The following is a 22,416-nucleotide window of genomic DNA, read 5'->3' as shown; positions in this document are numbered from 1 at the left end:
CCCATTCTTATCAAATCTAAAAAAAGATGATCACATCCAATACAAAATTTTAAAAAATCAATAATCATCACTGTGGTTCATTTAGTGTTATGGCAACCATTCAATGTTTATGAAGATGGCTTTTCACAACCTGGCCTGAATATTCCAGTACCTAAATTACTCCCAGCCAAAAACCTTTCTTACACGTGACAAAAGATGAAATATTATGCCATTAGATTCAAATCTGATCTAGTTTTGGATTTCATCTTAACATATATATATTTTTTTAATTGTTCAGTGGAGGCACAAAAGGCCAAATATGAGGAAACAGGAAAGAGATATTCACTTACAGGAAATGTTCTTTGCTCTTTCAGACAAACTGAACAGAATGTCCCCGCTGAGATTGAACTTGGCAAGACAAACGATTACAAAAGCTCGACACAAATACACAAGTCTCTGACACACACACACACATCACTCTGATCACACTATTTGGCATGACACACACACACACAAACACACACACAAACACACACACAAACACACACAAAACACACACACAAACACACACACAAACACTCTGTTCCTACGTTTTGTACGTTCAAACCCAAACCCTTTCAGAGAAAGACACTGATACACACTACATCTGGCACGGAAACACCCTCAATGATCTCTATGTAAGAATGTGTGCTTGGTGTCATGTGGTGTCTTTCTTTGCGTTAACTTGTCAGTCGTAGTGTAGTCTCGATTTTCAGGCTTCCTTCACATTCATTCCCAATGTTCCTTTGAGTGACGAAGGAAACTTGGTAGGATAGCGTCGATTCACAAGACTAGTCATCATGGAGTCCCAGGGCCAGTAACACAGGTAGTCCTGCTCCTAGTATCAGCGTGAGGCTCTCCAGGACCCCCAGGTCCCCCTGCTGCCCAGTCCCAGTCCCGTGGAGGTGGGTAGAGCTCTGCTGCTGCCCAGTCCCAGTCCCGTGGAGGTAGGGAGAGCTCTGCTGCTGCCCAGTCCCAGTCCCGTGGAGGTGCCCGGTCCCAGTCCCAGTCTCGTGGAGGTGCCCGGTCCCAGTCCCGTGGAGGTGGGGAGAGCTCTGCTGCTGCCCAGTCCCAGTCCTGTGGAGGTGCCCGGTCCCAGTCCCGTAGAGGTGCCCGGTCCCAGTCCCGTGGAAGTGGGGAGAGCTCTGCAGCTGCCCAGTCCCAGTCCCGTGGAGGTGCCTGGTCCCAGAGATTACATTTACAAAGCTCTGCTGCTGCCCCCTGGAGCTGACCTCTGGTAGTACATGAACCGTAGCAACATAGAGGAACGTTCCGGCTGAGAACAGCATCCCAACACCTGTAGCGCTCAGACGATGTTGGGCTGAACCTCCATTCTGCAGTAGGAGGAAGAAACACACAACACACTGAGACGTAATATCAACATTACAAAATAACCTTCAGATAACTTTTACTGTTGGTTATCAAATAACTTGTCACTAAAAAGTAGTTTGTTGCTTCTTCTCACCGCGTTCAGGATAAAATATGTAATGATGGAGAGTACAGGTGCTGCAGCAGAGAACACCAATAGATGCTTCTGAATCTGCCTCTTCTCTAAACCTGCTCGCAACAGAAAGGTGGCAAGGCCAAACGCTGCAGGAGCCTGAGGGAGGGAGGGGGGGGAGGGAGGGAGAGAGGGAGGGAGGGAGGGAGGGAGAGGGGGAGGAGAGAGGGAGGGAGGGAGGAGAGAGGGAGGGAGGGAGAGGAGAGAGGGAGGGAGGGGGAGGAGAGAGGGAGGGAGGGAGGGAGGGAGGGAGGGAGGGAGGGAGGGAGGGAGGGAGAGTGAGGGAGAGGGGGAGGAGAGGGAGGGAGAGGGGGAGAAGAGAGGGAGGGAGAGAGGGAGGGAGGGAGGGAGAGGAGAGAGGGAGGGAGGGGGAGGAGAGAGGGAGGGAGGGAGGGAGAGGGAGGGAGAGGGGGAGGAGAGGGAGGGAGGGAGAGGGGGAGAAGAGAGGGAGGGGGAGGAGAGGGAGGGAGGGAGAGAGGTAGGGAGAGAGGGAGAGGGGGAGGGAGGGAGGGAGAGAGGGAGGGAGAGAGGGAGGGAGGGAGAGGGGGAGGAGAGAGGGAGGGAGGGAGGGGGAGGAGAGAGGGAGGGAGGGAGGGGGGAGGAGAGAGGGAGGGAGGGAGGGAGAGGGAGGGAGAGGGGGAGGAGAGAGGGAGAGGAGAGAGGGAGGGAGGGGGAGCGAGAGAGGGAGGGAGGGAGAGGGGGAGGGAGGGGGAGGGAGAGGGGGAGGGAGGGGGAGGGAGGGAGGGAGAGGGGGAGGGAGGGAGAGAGGGAGGGAGGGAGAGGGGGAGGGAGGGAGGGAGGGAGGAGAGAGGGAGGAGGTGAGGGAGGGAGAGGGGGTGGGAGAGAGGGAGGGAGGGAGAGGGGGAGGGAGAGAGGGAGGGAGAGAGGGAGAGAGGGAGGGAGAGAGGGAGGGAGAGAGGGAGGGAGGGAGAGGGGGAGGGAGGGAGGGAGAGGGGGAGGGAGGGGGAGGAGAGAGGGAAGGAGGGAGAGGGGGAGGGAGGGAGGGGGAGGAGAGAGGGAGGGGGAGGGAGGGAGAGGGGGAGGGAGGGAGGGAGGGAGAGGGGGAGGGAGGGAGAGGGGGAGGAGAGAGGGAGGGAGGGAGGGAGAGGGGGAGGAGAGAGAGAGGGAGAGGGGGAGGAGAGAGAGAGAGAGGGAGGGAGGGAGGGAGGGAGGGGAGGGAGGGGAGGAAGGGAGGGGGAGGAGAGGGAGGGAGGGAGGGGGAGGAGAGGTGGGGAGGGAGGGAGGGGGAGGAGATGGAGGAGAGAGGGAGGGAGGGAGGGAGGGAGGGAGGGAGGGAGGGAGGGAGGGAGGGAGGGAGGGAGGGAGGGAGGGAAGGGAGGGAGGGAGGGAGGGAGGGGGAAGGAGAGGGGAGGGAGGGAGGGAGGGAGGGGGAAGGAGAGAGGGAGGGAGGGGGAAGGAGAGAGGGAGGGAGGGGGAGGGGGAGGAGAGAGGGAGGGAGGGAGGGGGGAGGGAGAGGGAGGGAGGGAGGGAGGGAGGGAGAGGGAGGGAGGGAGGGAGAGGGGGAGGAGAGGGGAGGGAGGGAGGGGGAGGGAGAGGGAGGGAGAGGGGGAGGAGAGAGGGAGGGAGGGAGAGGGAGGGAGAGAGGGAGGAGGGAGGGAGGGAGGGAGGGAGGGAGGGAGGGAGGGAGGGAGGGAGGGAGGGAGAGGGAGGGAGGGAGGGAGGGAGGGAGGGAGGGGAGGGAGGGAGGGAGGGAGGGAGGGAGGGAGGGAGGGAGGGAGGGAGGGAGGGAGGGAGGGAGGGAGGGAGGGAGGGAGGGAGGGAGGGAGGGAGAATGTTAGATCCAATATGGAGAGGAAGGAGAGAGTACATTGAACTGAGAGAGGGCTTGAGGAGTCAAAACAATCAAGATGTCTTATTGTGATGTAACTTCCTGTTAGAAGCTGTCCTGTTGACCAATATTGTAAAATGCAACTTCCTGTCAGAAGCTGTGCAATATTGTTACGTCACTTCCTAGTAGAAGCTGTCCCGTTGTCCAACATTGTGATGTAACTTCCGGTTAGAAGCTGTACAATATTGTTATGTCACTTCCTGTTAGAAGCTGTCCTGTTGTCCAATATTGTGATGTAAGTTCCTGTTAGAAGCTGTACAATATTGTATTGTCACTTCCTGTTAGAAGCTGTCCTGTTGTCCAATATTGTGATGTAACTTCCTGTTAGAGTCTGGTTAATCCAGTGGAGTCTCACCTTGTGCAGAATGACAGCAAGAAAGACCACCAGTAGAACTGTGACCTTGGAGGAAACCACGGCAACACCTAAAACTACACCGTCAGCTGGGGAGAGAGGAGAAGAAACAATATTACTACAACACACACACACACACACACACACACACACACACACACACACACACACACACACACACACACACACACACACACACACACACACACACACACACACACACACACACACACGTAAAGGTACTTCAGGCAGGCAATATGATCACTATAAAACACACACAAACACCACACACTGTACACACTCACACACAAACACACAACACTAGGAGATACTAATGACTGCCTTTGTGATGAATGTTTTTATTCATTAGGGATCCCCATCAGCTGCTGCCTACTCTTCCTGGAGTCCAAACACATTAAGGCATTTACATTACATATAAAACTAAAGATTAAACAGTACAACATTATTACACCACTAAATATCTACAATACAACATGTATAATACCACCACTACAATACAACATGTATAATACCACCACTACAATACAACATGTATAATACCACCACCACTACAATACAACATGTATAATACCACCACCACTACAATACAACATGTATAATACCACCACCACTACAATACAACATGTATAATACCACCACCACTACAATACAACATGTATAATACCACCACCACTACAATACAACATGTATAATACCACCACCACTACAATACAACATGTATAATACCACCACTACAATACAACATGTATAATACCACCACTACAATACAACATGTATAATACCACCACTACAATACAACATGTATAATACCACCACTACAATACAACATGTATAATACCACCACCACTACAATACAACATGTATAATACCACCACTACAATACAACATGTATAATACCACCACCACTACAATACAACATGTATAATACCACCACCACTACAATACAACATGTATAATACCACCACTACAATACAACATGTATAATACCACCACCACTACAATACAACATGTATAATACCACCACTACAATACAACATGTATAATACCACCACCACTACAATACAACATGTATAATACCACCACCACTACAATACAACATGTATAATACCACCACTACTACAATACAACATGTATAATACCACCACTACTACAATACAACATGTATAATACCACCACCACTACAATACAACATGTATAATACCACCACCACTACAATACAACATGTATAATACCACCACTACAATACAACATGTATAATACCACCACTACAATACAACATGTATAATACCACCACTACAATACAACATGTATAATACCACCACTACAATACAACATGTATAATACCACCACCACTACAATACAACATGTATAATACCACCACTACAATACAACATGTATAATACCACCACTACAATACAACATGTATAATACCACCACTACAATACAACATGTATAATACCACCACTACTACAATATAACATGTATAATACCACCACCACTACAATACAACATGTATAATACCACCACCACTACAATACAACATGTATAATACCACCACCACTACAATACAACATGTATAATACCACCACTACAATACAACATGTATAATACCACCACCACTACAATACAACATGTATAATACCACCACTACAATACAACATGTATAATACCACCACTACTACAATACAACATGTATAATACCACCACCACTACAATACAACATGTATAATACCACCACCACTACAATACAACATGTATAATACCACCACCACTACAATACAACATGTATAATACCACCACCACTACAATACAACATGTATAATACCACCACCACTACAATACAACATGTATAATACCACCACTACAATACAACATGTATAATACCACCACTACAATACAACATGTATAATACCACCACTACAATACAACATGTATAATACCACCACCGCTACAATACAACATGTATAATACCACCACTACAATACAACATGTATAATACCACCACCACTACAATACAACATGTATAATACCACCACCACTACAATACAACATGTATAATACCACCACTACAATACAACATGTATAATACCACCACTACAATACAACATGTATAATACCACCACCACTACAATACAACATGTATAATACCACCACCACTACAATACAACATGTATAATACCACCACTACAATACAACATGTATAATACCACCACCACTACAATACAACATGTATAATACCACCACTACAATACAACATGTATAATACCACCACTACAATACAACATGTATAATACCACCACTACAATACAACATGTATAATACCACCACTACAATACAACATGTATAATACCACCACTACAATACAACATGTATAATACCACCACTACAATACAACATGTATAATACCACCACTACAATACAACATGTATAATACCACCACTACTACAATACAACATGTATAATACCACCACCACTACAATACAACATGTATAATACCACCACCACTACAATACAACATGTATAATACCACCACTACAATACAACATGTATAATACCACCACCACTACAATACAACATGTATAATACCACCACACAACAATGTTAGAATATGTGTTTGTCTGTATCTTTGTGTGTTTCATAAAGGTGCATTTTTACCTGCTTTTTAAGTCTGGTTCTACTGTTTGCATCAGTTACTTGATGTGGAATAGAGTTCCATGTAGTCATGGCTCTATGTAGTACTGTGGAATAGAGTTCCATGTAGACATGGCTCTATGTAATACTGTGGAATAGAGTTCCATGTAGTCATGGCTCTATGTAGTACTGTGGAATAGAGTTCCATGTTGTCATGGCTCTATGTAGTACTGTGGAATAGAGTTCCATGTAGTCATGGCTCTATGTAGTACTGTGGAATAGAGTTCCATGTAGACATGGCTCTATGTAGTACTGTGGAATAGAGTTCCATGTTGTCATGGCTCTACGTAGTACTGTGGAATATAGTTCCATGTAGTCATGGCTCTATGTAGTACTGTGGAATAGAGTTCCATGTAGTCATGGCTCTATGAAGTACTATGGAATAGAGTTCCATGTAGTCATGGCTCTATGTAGTACTGTGGAATAGAGTTCCATGTAGTCATGGCTCTATGTAGTACTGTGGAATAGAGTTCCATGTAGTCATGGCTCTATGTAGTACTGTGGAATAGAGTACCATGTAGTCATGGCTCTATGTAGTACTGTGGAATAGAGTTCCATGTAGACATGGCTCTATGTAGTACTGTGGAATAGAGTTCCATGTAGTCATGGCTCTATGTAGTACTGTGGAATAGAGTACCATGTAGTCATGGCTCTATGTAGTACTGTGTAGTACAGTCATGGCTCTATGTAGTACTGTGTAGTACAGTCATGGCTCTATGTAGTACAGTCCATTAGACACTATGAGTAGACCTACAGCCCATTAGACACTATGAGTAGACCTACAGTCCATTAGACACTATGAGTAGACACTTTGTAAAGCCATTTTTTAAGATGTCAAAGTCTCTGAGCATTAAGAGAGCACAGTATGCTTCACAAGAGGAAGTTAAGATTGGCTCAAAGACTTCTGTGTTGTGGATTTCCCTGGCTTGTAAAATGATACAGATTAGTGAACAGCACAACCCAGAGGCAATGAAGCATTTCATCTATTTTGGACACAACAACAACCTCAAAACTGATTTAAGAAACCTTAGTCACGTATGATAATTTAGCGTGAATGTGTGTGTGTGTGTGTGTGTGTGTGTGTGTGTGTGTGTGTGTGTGTGTGTGTGTGTGTGTGTGTGTGTGTGTGTGTGTGTGTGTGTGTGTGTGTGTGTGTGTGTGTGTGTGTGTGTGTGTGTGTGTGTGTGTTCCCTACCAGCAGCATGGATGACCAGTCCTACTGTAGCTGTGATAGTGGTCCTGTTGGATGTTCCAGTACGTTGATCTAGAATGACAACACAATCAACCAACTGTTAGCAACAGTTTTGTGGACATGCCGAATGCTAGCACAAAGACAAACGTTTGGAGAGGAGGTTTGAAGGGGAGGTTTGAAGGGGAGGTTTGAAGGGGAGGTTTGGAGGAGAGGTTTGAAGGAGAGGTTTGAAGGGGAGGTTTGGAGGGGAAGTTTGAAGGGGAAGTTTGGAGGGGAGGTTTGGAGGGGAGGTTTGGAGGAGAGGTTTGAAGGGGAGGTTTGGAGGGGAAGTTTGAAGGGGAAGTTTGGAGGGGAGGTTTGGAGGGGAGGTTTGAAGGGGAAGTTTGAAGGGGAAGTTTGGAGGGGAGGTTTGGAGAGGGGGTTTGAAGGGGAAGTTTGGAGGAGAGGTTTGAAGGGGAGGTTTGAAGGGGAAGTTTGAAGGGGAAGTTTGAAGGGGAAGTTTGGAGGGCAGGTTTGGAGGGCAGGTTTGGAGGGCAGGTTTGGAGGGGAGGTTAGGATAGGAAGTCTGAAGAGGTTTGAAGAGTAGGTTTGGAGGGGAGGTTTGGAGGGGAGGTTAGGATAGGAAGTCTGAAGAGGTTTGGAGAGGAGGTTTGGAGAGGAGGTTTGAAGGGGAAGTTTGGAGGGGAGGTTTGGAGGGGAGGTTAGGATAGGAAGTCTGAAGAGGTTTGGTTTGGTGGAGAGGTTTGGTGAGGTCTGAAGATGTTTAGAGAGGTTTTGGTGGAGATGTCATGTTTTGTCATTAATTATCATGTCTTGTCCCTGTGCTTCCCATTCTATTCGTTTCCCTCTGCTGGTCTTATTAGGTTCTTTCCCTCTTTCTATCCCTCTCTCTCCCCCTCCCTCTCTCACTCTCTCGCTCTCTCTTCTCTCTATCGTTCCGTTCCTGCTCCCAGCTGTTCCTATTCCCCTAATCATCATTTAGTCTTCCCACACCTGTTCCCGATCCTTTTCCCTGATTAGAGTCCCTATTTCTCTTCTTGTTTTCCGTACCTGCCCTGTCGGATCCTCATCTATAATTCACCGTGCTGTGTCTATGTTTTGCCCTGTCGTGTCGTGTTTCCCTCAGATGCTGCGTGGTGAGCAGGTGTCTGAGTCTGCTAGGTTCAAGTGCCTTCCCGAGGCAACCTGCAGTTCTCGATCAAGTCTCCAGTCTGTTCTCGTCTTTACGAGTAGTATTATGCTTTTTGTTTTGTAAAGTTTATTACTGGATTAAATACTCTGTTTTCGCCAAGTCGCTTTTGGGTCCTCATTCACCTGCATGACAGAAGGATCCGACCGAGGAATGGACCCAGCGACTACAGACGCTCGTAACACTGCCGTCGAGATCCAAGGAGCCATGCTCGGCAGACACGAGCAGGAATTGTCTGCTGCTCGCCATGCCGTGGAGAACCTGGCCGCTCAGGTTTCCGACCTCTCTGGACAGTTCCAGAGTCTTCGTCTCGTGCCACCTGTTACTTCCTGGCCTGCCGAGCCTCCAGAACCTAGGGTTAATAACCCACCTTGCTACTCCGGGCAGCCCACTGAGTGCCGCTCCTTTCTCACCCAGTGTGAGATTGTGTTCTCTCTCCAACCCAACACATACTCTAGAGAGAGAGCTCGGGTTGCTTACGTCATTTCACTCCTTACTGGCCGGGCCCGAGAGTGGGGCACAGCTATCTGGGAGGCAAGGGCTGATTGTTCTAACAATTACCAGAACTTTAAAGAGGAGATGATTCGGGTTTTTGACCGTTCAGTTTTTGGTGGGGAGGCTTCTAGGGTCCTGGCTTCCCTATGCCAAGGTGATCGATCCATAACGGATTACTCTATAGAGTTTCGTACTCTTGCTGCCTCTAGTGACTGGAACGAGCCGGCGCTGCTCGCTCGTTTTCTGGAGGGACTCCACACAGTGGTCAAAGATGAGATTCTCTCTCGGGAGGTTCCTTCCAGTGTGGACTCTTTGATTGCTCTCGCCATCCGCATAGAACGACGGGTAGATCTTCGTCACCAGGCTCGTGGAAGAGAGCTCGCATCAACGGTGTTTCCCTGCTCCGCATCGCAACCATCTCCCTCCTCTGGCTCTGAGACTGAGCCCATGCAGCTGGGAGGGATTCGCATCTCGACTAAGGAGAGGGAACGGAGGATCACCAACCGCCTGTGCCTCTATTGCGGATTTGATGGACATTTTGTTAATTCATGTCCAGTAAGAGGCCAGAGCTCATCAGTAAGCGGAGGGCTACTGGTGAGCGCTACTACTCAGGTCTCTTCATCTAGATCCTGTACTACTATGTCGGTCCATCTACGCTGGACCGGGCTGAGGGTTGTTTCATGGACGAAGCATGGGTTCGGAAACATAACATTCCTTTCAGACAGTTAGACAAGCCTACGCCCATGTTTGCCTTAGATGGTAGTCATCTTCCCAGTATCAGATTTGAGACACTACCTTTAACTCTCACAGTATCTGGTAACCACAGTGAGACTATTTCTTTTTTGATTTTTCGTTCACCTTTCACACCTGTTGTTTTGGGTCATCCCTGGCTAGTATGTCATAATCCTTCTATTAATTGGTCTTGTAATTCTATCCTATCCTGGAACGTATCTTGTCATGTGAAGTGCTTAATGTCTGCCATCCCTCCCATTTCTTCTGTCCCCACTTCTCAGGAGGAACCTGGCGATTTGACAGGAGTGCCGGAGGAATATCATGATCTGCGCACGGTCTTCAGTCGGTCCCGAGCCAACTCCCTTCCTCCTCACCGGTCGTATGATTGTAGTATTGATCTCCTTCCGGGGACCACTCCTCCTCGGGGTAGACTATACTCTCTGTCGGCTCCCGAACGTAAGGCTCTCGAGGATTATTTATCTGTGTCTCTTGACGCCGGTACCATAGTGCCTTCTTCCTCTCCGGCCGGGGCGGGGTTCTTTTTTGTTAAGAAGAAGGACGGTACTCTGCGCCCTGCGTGGATTATCGAGGGCTGAATGACATAACGGTTAAGAATCGTTATCCGCTTCCCCTTATGTCATCAGCCTTCGAGATTCTGCAGGGAGCCAGGTGCTTTACTAAGTTGGACCTTCGTAACGCTTACCATCTCGTGCGCATCAGAGAGGGGGACGAGTGGAAAACGGCGTTTAACACTCCGTTAGGGCATTTTGAGTACCGGGTTCTGCCGTTTGGTCTCGCCAATGCGCCAGCTGTTTTTCAGGCATTAGTTAATGATGTTCTGAGAGACATGCTGAACATCTTTGTTTTTGTCTATCTTGACGATATCCTGATTTTTTCACCGTCACTCGAGATTCATGTTCAGCACGTTCGACGTGTTCTACAGCGCCTTTTAGAGAATTGTCTCTACGTAAAGGCTGAGAAGTGCTCTTTTCATGTCTCCTCCGTTACTTTTCTCGGTTCCGTTATTTCCGCTGAAGGCATTCAGATGGATTCCGCTAAGGTCCAAGCTGTCAGTGATTGGCCCGTTCCAAGGTCACGTGTCGAGTTGCAGCGCTTTTTAGGTTTCGCTAATTTCTATCGGCGTTTCATTCGTAATTTCGGTCAAGTTGCTGCCCCTCTCACAGCTCTTACTTCTGTCAAGACGTGTTTTAAGTGGTCCGGTTCCGCCCAGGGAGCTTTTGATCTTCTAAAAGAACGTTTTACGTCCGCTCCTATCCTCGTTACTCCTGACGTCACTAGACAATTCATTGTCGAGGTTGACGCTTCAGAGGTAGGCGTGGGAGCCATTCTATCCCAGCGCTTCCAGTCTGACGATAAGGTTCATCCTTGCGCTTATTTTTCTCATCGCCTGTCGCCATCTGAGCGCAACTATGATGTGGGTAACCGTGAACTGCTCGCCATCCGCTTAGCCCTAGGCGAATGGCGACAGTGGTTGGAGGGGGGCGACCGTTCCTTTTGTCGTTTGGACAGACCATAAGAACCTTGAGTACATCCGTTCTGCCAAACGACTTAATGCCCGTCAAGCTCGTTGGGCGTTGTTTTTCGCTCATTTCGAGTTTGTGATTTCTTACCGTCCGGGTAGCAAGAACACCAAGCCTGATGCCTTATCCCGTCTGTTTAGTTCTTCTGTGGCTTCTACTGATCCCGAGGGGATTCTTCCTTATGGGCGTGTTGTCGGGTTGACAGTCTGGGGAATTGAAAGACAGGTTAAGCAAGCACTCACGCACACTGCGTCGCCACGCGCTTGTCCTAGTAACCTCCTTTTCGTTCCTGTTTCCACTCGTCTGGCTGTTCTTCAGTGGGCTCACTCTGCCAAGTTAGCTGGTCATCCCGGTGTTCGAGGCACTCTTGCGTCTATTCGGCAGCGCTTTTGGTGGCCGACTCAGGAGCGTGACACGCGCCGTTTCGTGGCTGCTTGTTCGGACTGCGCGCAGACTAAGTCGGGTAACTCTCCTCCTGCCGGTCGTCTCAGACCGCTCCCCATTCCTTCTCGACCATGGTCTCACATCGCCCTAGACTTCATTACCGGTCTGCCTTTGTCTGCGGGGAAGACTGTGATTCTTACGGTTGTCGATAGGTTCTCTAAGGCGGCACATTTCATTCCCCTCGCTAAACTTCCTTCCGCTAAGGAGACGGCACAAATCATTATCGAGAATGTGTTCAGAATTCATGGCCTCCCGTTAGACGCCGTTTCAGACAGAGGCCCGCAATTCACGTCACAGTTTTGGAGGGAGTTCTGTCGTTTGATTGGTGCGTCCGTCAGTCTCTCTTCCGGGTTTCATCCCCAGTCTAACGGTCAAGCAGAGAGGGCCAATCAGACGATTGGTCGCATACTACGCAGCCTTTCTTTCAGAAACCCTGCGTCTTGGGCAGAACAGCTCCCCTGGGCAGAATACGCTCACAACTCGCTTCCTTCGTCTGCTACCGTGTTATCTCCGTTTCAGAGTAGTCTGGGTTACCAGCCTCCTCTATTCTCTTCCCAGCTTGCCGAGTCCAGCGTTCCCTCCGCTCAAGCGTTTGTCCAACGTTGTGAGCGCACCTGGAGGAGGGTGAGGTCTGCACTTTGCCGCTACAGGGCACAGACTGTGAGAGCCGCCAATAAACGCAGGATTAAGAGTCCTAGGTATTGTTGCGGCCAGAGAGTGTGGCTTTCCACTCGCAACCTTCCTCTTACGACAGCTTCTCGTAAGTTGACTCCGCGGTTCATTGGTCCGTTCCGTGTCTCCCAGGTCGTCAATCCTGTCGCTGTGCGACTGCTTCTTCCGCGACATCTTCATCGCGTCCATCCTGTCTTCCATGTCTCCTGTGTTAAGCCCTTTCTTCGCACCCCGTTCGTCTTCCCTCCCCCCCCGTCCTTGTCGAGAGCGCACCTATTTACAAGGTACATAAGATCATGGACATGCGTTCTCGGGGACGGGGTCACCAATACTTAGTGGATTGGGAGGGTTACGGTCCTGAGGAGAGGAGTTGGGTTCCGTCTCGGGACGTGCTGGACCGTTCACTCATTGATGATTTCCTCCGTTGCCGCCAGGATTCCTCCTCGAGTGCGCCAGGAGGCGCTCGGTGAGTGGGGGTACTGTCATGTTTTGTCATTAATTATCATGTCTTGTCCCTGTGCTTCCCATTCTATTCGTTTCCCTCTGCTGGTCTTATTAGGTTCTTTCCCTCTTTCTATCCCTCTCTCTCCCCCTCCCTCTCTCACTCTCTCGCTCTCTCTTCTCTCTATCGTTCCGTTCCTGCTCCCAGCTGTTCCTATTCCCCTAATCATCATTTAGTCTTCCCACACCTGTTCCCGATCCTTTTCCCTGATTAGAGTCCCTATTTCTCTTCTTGTTTTCCGTACCTGCCCTGTCGGATCCTCATCTATAATTCACCGTGCTGTGTCTATGTTTTGCCCTGTCGTGTCGTGTTTCCCTCAGATGCTGCGTGGTGAGCAGGTGTCTGAGTCTGCTAGGTTCAAGTGCCTTCCCGAGGCAACCTGCAGTTCTCGATCAAGTCTCCAGTCTGTTCTCGTCTTTACGAGTAGTATTATGCTTTTTGTTTTGTAAAGTTTATTACTGGATTAAATACTCTGTTTTCGCCAAGTCGCTTTTGGGTCCTCATTCACCTGCATGACAGGAGAGGTCTGAAGATGTTTAGAGAGGTTTTGGTGGAGAGGTTTGGAGAGGTTTGAAGATGTTTAGAGTCCTAAGAGGTTTGGAGATGAGTGAAACAAGGAGAAGATGTGGAGAACGTATAGCCTGGTGCTTCCAGATCAGTCTCGCCAACTTGTATGGTCATTGTCATGCCAAACAATTACCATGCAACACAGCGCAAACAGATCTGGGACCAGGTTAGAGAATAATGTTATACGAAGTAAAAAAATGGGAGAACATTTTCCTATTTATTTAAGACCATTCCTGAGTGCAGACCTTCCTTATTTTCTATATAACGGATTACTTTTGGTCACCACAAACCTAAGAAAGTCTATAGTTTCATGGCAGCAGGGTTTTCCTTTTCATATGATCTAACTGACCGTGTACGGAACAAGCTGGAGATATGATGCTCATTGGAGTAACGTGAAGTTGCCCCCAGACACTGATTTTGAATCAGTTTAGCATTTTCCCACTAATGGTTAAGGTATTATTGGGGAGAGGAAGCTGTACCTAGATCTGTACTTAGGGGAAATGTCACCCCCTGAGGAGGTTTTCAATGAGTCTAATGACACTAGCCCAATTAATGCTAGGGAAGTTAGCATCTTCACAGTGTGTTTTCAATAGGACAGGCTAATGCTAATAGAGAGAGGGGCTAGGTCTTCACCCCGGAGCATAACTGACCATGTATGGAGCAGTAGCTACTGATCTGATCAACCAGGAATATGAGGATGAACCCTAGAACCAGGGAGACCCCGATGAAGAACCGTGCTGGGAGACCTTTAGAGGAGGGGCCCATCTCCTGGAGCTGACCTCCGACCCCACCGTCACTGGCATTCTTATTGGCTGCTACTGGGCCCACAGAGCAGGAGGACACTGGGGAGAGAATACGGAGAGGAATGTATCTAGATTCTACAGTACCAATCCATAGATTCAATGTGTGAATAGCTTGGAAATGTTGTTGATGAGTCAATCACCACCTTCCGGAGACACCTGAAACCCCACCTCTTTAAGGAATACCTAGGATAGGATAAAGTAATCCTTCTCACCCCCCCCCCCTTAAAAGATTTAGATGCACTATTGTAAAGTGGCTGTTCCACTGGATGTCATAAGGTGAATGCACCAATTTGTAAGTCGCTCTGGATAAGAGCGTCTGCTAAATGACTTAAATGTAAATGTAAATGATGTAACAACAGTATATCTTCTTTCCCTGACTGCCCAAGCTGAGCTATAACCAAGGAGCCTATGTAGGGATTTCACATCTGCTACACATGCTTGGCTAAATAGAGGCATAAATTAGGTCACCAAGGTGATTTTCATTTCAATGGCCGATTTATCCTGAAATGCCCTTCATTCGAGGCCCTTTCAGGGCTCGACATTAAAGCTTGTCCTCTTGTGCAGGACAAGTTAAAAACACACAACATTAGGAACAAATAGAAAACATTAGGAACACCTGCTCTTTCCATGACACACAGACTGAGTGGACAAAACATTAGGAACACCTGCTCTTTCCATGACACACAGACTGACCAGGTGAATCCAGGTAACAGCTTTGATTCCTTATTGATGTCACTCTGTTAAATCCACTTCAATCGGTGTAGATGAAGGGGAGGAGACGGGCTAAAGATAAAGGGGAGGAGTCAGGTTAAAGATAAAGGGGAGGAGTCAGGTTAAAGATAAAGGGGAGGAGTCAGGTTAAAGAAGGAAGGGGAAACTCAATATTAGGAAGGTGTTCCTCAATGTTTTATACACTCAGTGTAGATTTCAATTGTCAAAGTGTAGGTGATATACATATTGGCTACAGCTTCATATCCAAACCAATACTGACATAAGAAGGGCTCCAGAAAATGTAGCCAAATTTCATTGAGACTTTTAATAACATAAATATAGGCTAAAAAAAGTTCTGTTTTTACAAATATAATGAAGGACGATCAACATTAACGTCTAAAGGAGTGATTCTGTCGACATACTGGAGACACGGTTCGTTCAGATCAAATGGTCCCAAAATCAGAAAGAGAAGGACGGCGCCTAGTGCACATCACCCATCTTGAATCTGAATGGAGGCGCTCAGCATTTTGAAACTATTTAACCATCAACTTTATTGTTTAAACACAATTTTATGAAGCATGCGTTACCTTGTTTCAAAGTAGCCAAGCCTAGTCAAACCTAGCCTAGCCTAGCCAAGCCTAGACAAACCTAGCCTAGCCTAGCCAAGCCTAGTCAAACCTAGCCTAGCCTAGCCAAGCCTAGACAAACCTAGCCTAGCCTAGCCAAGCCTAGACAAACCTAGCCTAGCCAAGCCTAGACAAACCTAGCCTAGCCTAGCCAAGCCTAGTCAAACCTAGCCTAGCCAAGCCTAGACAAACCTAGCCTAGCCTAGCCAAGCCTAGTCAAACCTAGCCTAGCCTAGCCAAGCCTAGACAAACCTAGCCAAGCCTAGACAAACCTAGCCTAGCCTAGCCAAGCCTAATCAAACCTAGCCTAGCCAAGCCTAGACAAACCTAGCCTAGCCAAGCCCAGACAAACCTAGCCTAGCCAAGCCTAGTCAAACCTAGGCTAGTCAAACCTAGACAAACCTAGACAAACCTAGGCTAGTCAAACCTAGACAAACCTAGACAAACCTAGGCTAGTCAAACCTAGACAAACCTAGGCTAGTCAAACCTAGTCAAACCTAGACAAACCTAGGCTAGTCAAACCTAGGCTAGTCAAACCTAGCCTAGCCTAGCCAAGCCTAGACAAACCTAGGCTTAGCCAAGCCTAGACAAACCTAGGCTAGTCAAACGTAGCCTAGCCTAGCCAAACCTAGGCTAGTAAAACCTAGCCATGCCAAGCCTAGTCAAACCTAGCCAAGCCTAGTCATACCTAGTCAAACCTAGCAATGCCGAGCCAAGCCTAGTCTAGTCAAGCCTAGTCAAACCTAGCCATAAAAATGTTGAGGGAATTATCATTTAACCACTTAATGACGTTGAAACCAGCATCTTAATCATGTTCTATTGGTTTTCAAATCAACTGTATTTTATTGTCCAGCAGCCAAAGGCATCATCGTACTCATAATATTAAGATTAGTATCCCCCCCCCCCGCATGTGATCACATAAACTTCACATTAGATCACATAAAAACATGTGCTTTAGGAACACTTCACATGTGGAATTCATGGTTTTTTTCCCTGTGTGGACAATTCTAGTGGTTTCTATACAGTGTATCTGGCACATGAAACCGCTGTCGTGTGTGTGTGTGTGTGTGTGTGTGTGTGTGTGTGTGTGTGTGTGTGTGTGTGTGTGTGTGTGTGTGTGTGTGTGTGTGTGTGTGTGTGTGTGTGTGTGTGTGTGTGTGTGTGTGTGTGTGTGTGTGTGTGGTGAAATTTGAGAAAGGTGTTTTCCAACTAAATTGCATTTAGGAACATTGGCATGTAGACCTACAAATAGCCTTCATCCATGTGCACATTGTTTAGTTTATAATATGAAGAAACACATCCATCAGCATATTAAGCTAAACGGTCTGATATGTTGAATCAGCCTCAAAGCTTTTTTTAAAAACATTTTGTTAATAAATGGTTGTATGAATTTTTTTTTTTTTTTTTTTTTATCAGCCGAGGGATGACGGGACGGAATTATTTTATAAAAGAAATAAAAAAGTATCTGGTTTCACACCACAGCCAACCCAACACCCCAGACACAGCCTCTGACTCACGCGTCAAGCCCTGTCTTTGCTTCATAGGGCTTCGTTTTTGACGGCGAGGTGCTTGTAAAAAGGCATGAATTATAGAGCAGGATACTGAACGCTTTCCTTTACAATTTAGATGCATTTTATTTAATCTTTATATAACAAGGCAAGTCAGTTAAGAACATAATCTTATTTACAATGACGGCCTAGGAAACAGTGGGTTTAACTGCCTGTTCAGGGGCAGAACGACAGATGTTTACCTTGTCAGCTCAGGGATTTGATCTGGCAACCTTTCGGTCCAACGCTCTAACCACGAGGCTACCTGCCGCCCCAAAAGGTCCATAATGTATACAGTTGCACACATAATGAACAGTTGGCAAGATAACCCTTAGCAGGAGTATAGCTGCCTTCAAGGAACTATGCGCCCATACAAACTCAACAACAGGAATCTAGCCTAGAGTGAGTTGTTTCTCCAGCTGTCGCTGATGTCTTGATAAGTTAGTGCCCTGGGCTGTTACTCCCCGAAGCCCATTATGTCTGGCACCCCTCACCTCTCCATGACTCTTCCAGTAGTTCCACCCCCTCTGGTAGGATGATAGCTAGAGCAGTACCACAGAGCAGGCCTGCCCCAAAAATACTGACAAACTGCAGCCTTTTCTGTTGGGAGAGAAAGGGACACACACACACACACACTATTTTACAAACACACTGACCAACTGTTGTTTGTTCTAGGAGGGAGAATTAATGTGTCAATCAATATAATAACAGACTGTTATATAACGCATCAATATAACTTTATTAAGTCATACATTCAAACCGGTCGGCAGCCTTTTCATGAATTGCTTGTGTCATGTTTTGTCATTAGTTATCATGTCTTGTCTCTGTGCTTCCCTTCTATTCGTTTCCCTCTGCTGGTCTTATTAGGTTCTTTCCCTCTTTCTATCCCTCTCTCCCCCTCCCTCTCTCCCTCTCTCTCTCTCTCTCTCTCTCTCTATCGTTCCGTTCCTGCTCCCAGCTGTTCCTCATTCTCCTAACTACCTCATTTACTCTTTTCACACCTGTTCCCTATTTTGCCCTCTGATTAGAGTCCCTATTTCTCCCTCTGTTTTCCGCTTCTGTCCTTGTCGGATCCTTGTATGATGTTCGCTGTTCTGTGTCCTTGTTCCGCCCTGTCGTGTTTTTCCTTCTTCAGATGCTGCGTGTGAGCAGGTGTCATTGTCAGCTACGGCCTGTGCCTTCCCGAAGCGACCTGCAGTCTGTGGTCGCGTCTCCAGTCATTCCTCTCTACTGACGAGTGGATTTCAGTTTTCCTGTGTTTGCTTTCACCTAGATAATATCCAGGATTATCTTTCTACCTGGAATAAAGACTAATATCATTCACCTGCATAACAGCTTGATGTAATAAATGTATCACTAGCCACTTTAAATAAGGTTACTTAATATAATGTTCTCATACCCTACATTACTCATCTCATATGTATATACTGTATTCTATAGCATCTACTGCATCTTGCCATCTTTATGTAATTCAATTTATCACTAGCCACTTTAAACAATGTCACATAATATAATGTTTACATACCCTACATTACTCATCTCATATGTATATACTGTACTCTATAGCATCTACTGCATCTTGCCATCTTTATGTAATTCAATTTATCACTAGCCACTTTAAACAATGTCACATAATATAATGTTTACATACACTTTATCTCAATGTATATACTGTACTCTATAGCATCTACTGCATCTTGCCATCTTTATGTAATTCAATTTATCACTAGCCACTTTAAACAATGTCACATAATATAATGTTTACATACCCTACATTACTCATCTCATATGTACATACTGTATCCTGTACCATTTACTGCATCTTGCCTATGCCGTTCTATACCATCACTCATTCATATATTTTTACATATTTGTACATATTCTTATTCATTCCTTTACACTTGTGTGTATAAGGTAGTTGTTGTGAAATTGTTAGGTTAGATTACTCGTTGGATATTACTGCACGGTCGGAACTAGAAGCACAAGCATTTCCTAACCATGTGTATGCGACAAATACATTTAATTATTTAATAGTTAAGATAACAAAATGTAGCAATCACAATATTTTTTGTAAGATACTGATATATATATATTTATCATCCGATATATATATATATATAAATATAGAATGGGGGATGGTTTGGCATCGGGGGAAGAGACCTCAGGAGGAACTACAGTGGAAGCTACAGAAGGAGGAGAAACGGAAGGAGATATAATGTTGACAATTCAATGACTTTTACCTCAGAAAGTTTGATCAAAAGTGGAATCAAACCTAATAGAAAACATCCCAAAAAACATCACAATGGATATCAAAATAATCGCCATTGCCTCGTCCATGACGAAATAACTTAATGTAAGAGTTTAAAATGTCCGATGTTTGTTTTAATTCTCTCTACAATTTAAAATACACCTTTTTCTTCTGTACTACAAAGCAGTTAAAAAACTATTTTAAAATGCACTGTTGATCACGTCGCCGCGTTTTCTGTCATATTTTCAACAGCCCTCTTTAAAAACACACCTAACCGTAGAAAACCCGAACGGAATCAAACGCAGAACCTACCGTCAGCTCACCTGAACTTGACCGTGGCAGAGGGCGTCTCAATAGTCTCTAACTCTAGACTAGTTTCTTCTCCTCGTCTCCTCACCTTCACAAGTACTGATGTGTTAAAGGCAGGATGGGCGATAACAACAACGCGTTGGGAGTATCTGCTGCTTGGGAGTTGATATTTCCTATCTAGTTTTCCCGTTCACCTTAGCGCAGGAAACAAGGAAAGATAGCACTAGGAGACAAGGAAAGAGAGCACTAGGAGACAAGGAAAGAGAGCACTAGGAGACAAGGAAAGAGAGCACTAGGAGACAAGGAAAGAGAGCACTAGGAGACAAGGAAAGAGAGCACCCCACGTCTATAGATACACCCTGTCCCGCAAAGGCCGTCTTGTGGGAAAGTCTTGAGGTACCTTTGGATATAAATTTCTAAGATAGCAATATCAACTTTGAACTGAATAAAACACATAATGACCAATGAAATCACATTTTAATTGTCACGCGCTTCATTAACAACAGGTGTAGATTAACAGTGTTGATAAAAGGATATGTAGAAGGGTGAGCCGGTTAAGGATCGATTCAGACAAGGTGGTAGATTGTACGACAAGCGACAGGTTTATTCAGAGTGAGAATATCTGGTACACGTATATACGGCTCTCCCATTCGCTCGCACAGAACAGCAGGAAAAAGAGAAAGAGTGAACCGTTACAATACAATTTATACAAAACAGAAAGTAGGTTGATCCTGGGAGATCGGATCTTTGGATTGGTTCAGCTGGGCCGTCCGTCTGTAGTCTTCCGCCATTGGCTCAGCTGGGCCGTCCGTCACTCTAGAATCCCGCCGTCACATCCGTTCAGCTAAAGGGGACTGTGTGTGTGCTGGATGGGGGTGTGTGTGCGTGAGTTATCCTGTAGGGGGCCCCACATCCTTTACTGTGAGTTGTAGCCATGTATTTAGCAGTAGGCTGATCACTTGCATAAGAGAATAGCAATTCTTTACAAAACCCTCTCTTCACGTCTCACCACAGACGTGACACAACCTAACTAGCTCCAGACACAAAGAGAAACTTCTCCCAAAGGGACTATGAAATAAGGCACGGTATTAAACAGAAATAGACATATGTATATTACCATCATGTTCTCCATTCAATCCCACTATGTACTAAGTTGGCTACCAGCCACCTAGGAACTTACAACCCTCATTCAACAGAGCGGAGAACATCTCAAAATAAAAGTAAAATGATTGTCCACATATGCCAACTTTTTTCCAGCGGGAAAACGCTGTGATTCCCTCTCTTCACATCTCCTAAGAGATATGATATAGTCCAGAGACATTACTCCAAGCAAAACGAAAACATAATCCAAAAAGGAAAAATAGCCTATGCTAGGTAAGTCTATACGGAAATGGCCCACAAAGAAAAATAATTTCCCCCTCTTCCCATCCCAGATGGGAAGACATACAATGGAGAAGCTTAATCAATATAAGCAACTGGATCCCCCTCCTAAAATGGCTGCAAAAACTGAAAGATGGGTCTCATGCTCCATACCGTTATCTCGCACCTGGCTCCTGTTATCTAACAAAAAGACCGCTTGTTCTCGCAGCCCACGCTCTGAATGTGCCCTCCCTTCTGTATTTTTCCAGCATGAGAAAGTTCCATGGCCCTGATACTTTTAACAATGTTTCAAATCAGCTAGGTAGCATAACACATACATACCTCCACACAAGGCAACAGCAGATAATATTCAATCTTATATATGGTAATGGCTATAATGTAAAATAACCCCATGGGTGTGAACACAAATTCAGCAATGAATCATATAACAGTTAAAGTTTAAACTACCTTCATGTCAAAAGAGAACAGCTCATTCAAAAACTGAACAAAAGAAAATAGTGTGAAATTTAAGTCCCCCTTTTGACACCTGCTAGGGTGTCACTCATTATCCTTTATTTCAGCAGTCATAGCATTTCATGAAAATAATAAAAGTGTATTATTAATAACAAGTGATATATGCCTTTGTTGTAATGCTTTTGTTTCCCCCTTTTGTCACCCGCAAGGGTGTCACTTATCAAAAACAGGATAAAACTTTATTGTTATTGACATGTAAGATGTAGGATAAAACTTTGGTCATGGAAAACAGAGTAAAGAATTATTAGAAACCATCTGGTCCTCTCAGCTACTCCTATCCTGTACCAGGTGGGCTCCTTGCCACCCAGGGACTCCAAATCTTCACAACAGCATATCATGTGTCATCCTCAGTCAGTCCCATCCTCCCTGAATCCTTCATCACATCTGTAACAGACTTCTTAAAACACAGTATGATGCAAGCAGCACATCAATACAAATAATACAATAATTAGGGTCAGAAATCCAGTAACCATCATACCAGTGTACTTACCAAACCAGGCCAAGAGAACAGAC

At 46.0% G+C, this 22,416-nt stretch overlaps 2 protein-coding genes across 2 annotated transcripts in view; both read right to left on the bottom strand.

Annotated features, from left to right (window-relative positions):
• Positions 1-486: 486 nt before the first annotated feature.
• On the bottom strand, positions 487-21,218 carry LOC123989595 (zinc transporter ZIP9-like). Its single transcript, XM_046290720.1, has 7 exons — positions 21,179-21,218; positions 17,948-18,124; positions 14,417-14,608; positions 7,628-7,696; positions 3,724-3,809; positions 1,484-1,618; positions 487-1,352 (listed from the first exon to the last, which is right to left on the bottom strand). The coding sequence occupies exons 1-7, from the start codon at positions 21,216-21,218 to the stop codon at positions 810-812; spliced, it is 1,242 nt and encodes a 413-aa protein (XP_046146676.1). The 3' UTR covers positions 487-809.
• Positions 21,219-21,293: 75 nt separating this feature from the next.
• Positions 21,294-22,416, bottom strand: part of LOC123989594 (CSC1-like protein 2) — a 94,959-nt gene continuing 93,836 nt past the window's right edge. Inside the window, exon 23 of the mRNA XM_046290719.1 lies at positions 21,294-21,302. Within this exon, the coding sequence (XP_046146675.1) occupies positions 21,294-21,302 (9 nt within the window). The remainder of the gene's footprint in view (positions 21,303-22,416) is intronic.

Source organism: Oncorhynchus gorbuscha, linkage group LG11, assembly GCF_021184085.1.
Source record: "Oncorhynchus gorbuscha isolate QuinsamMale2020 ecotype Even-year linkage group LG11, OgorEven_v1.0, whole genome shotgun sequence".
In the NCBI taxonomy this organism is placed as follows: Eukaryota; Metazoa; Chordata; class Actinopteri; order Salmoniformes; family Salmonidae; genus Oncorhynchus; species Oncorhynchus gorbuscha.
Note: the sequence above shows the minus strand (reverse complement) of the source record. Positions and strands in the feature narration are given on the sequence as shown.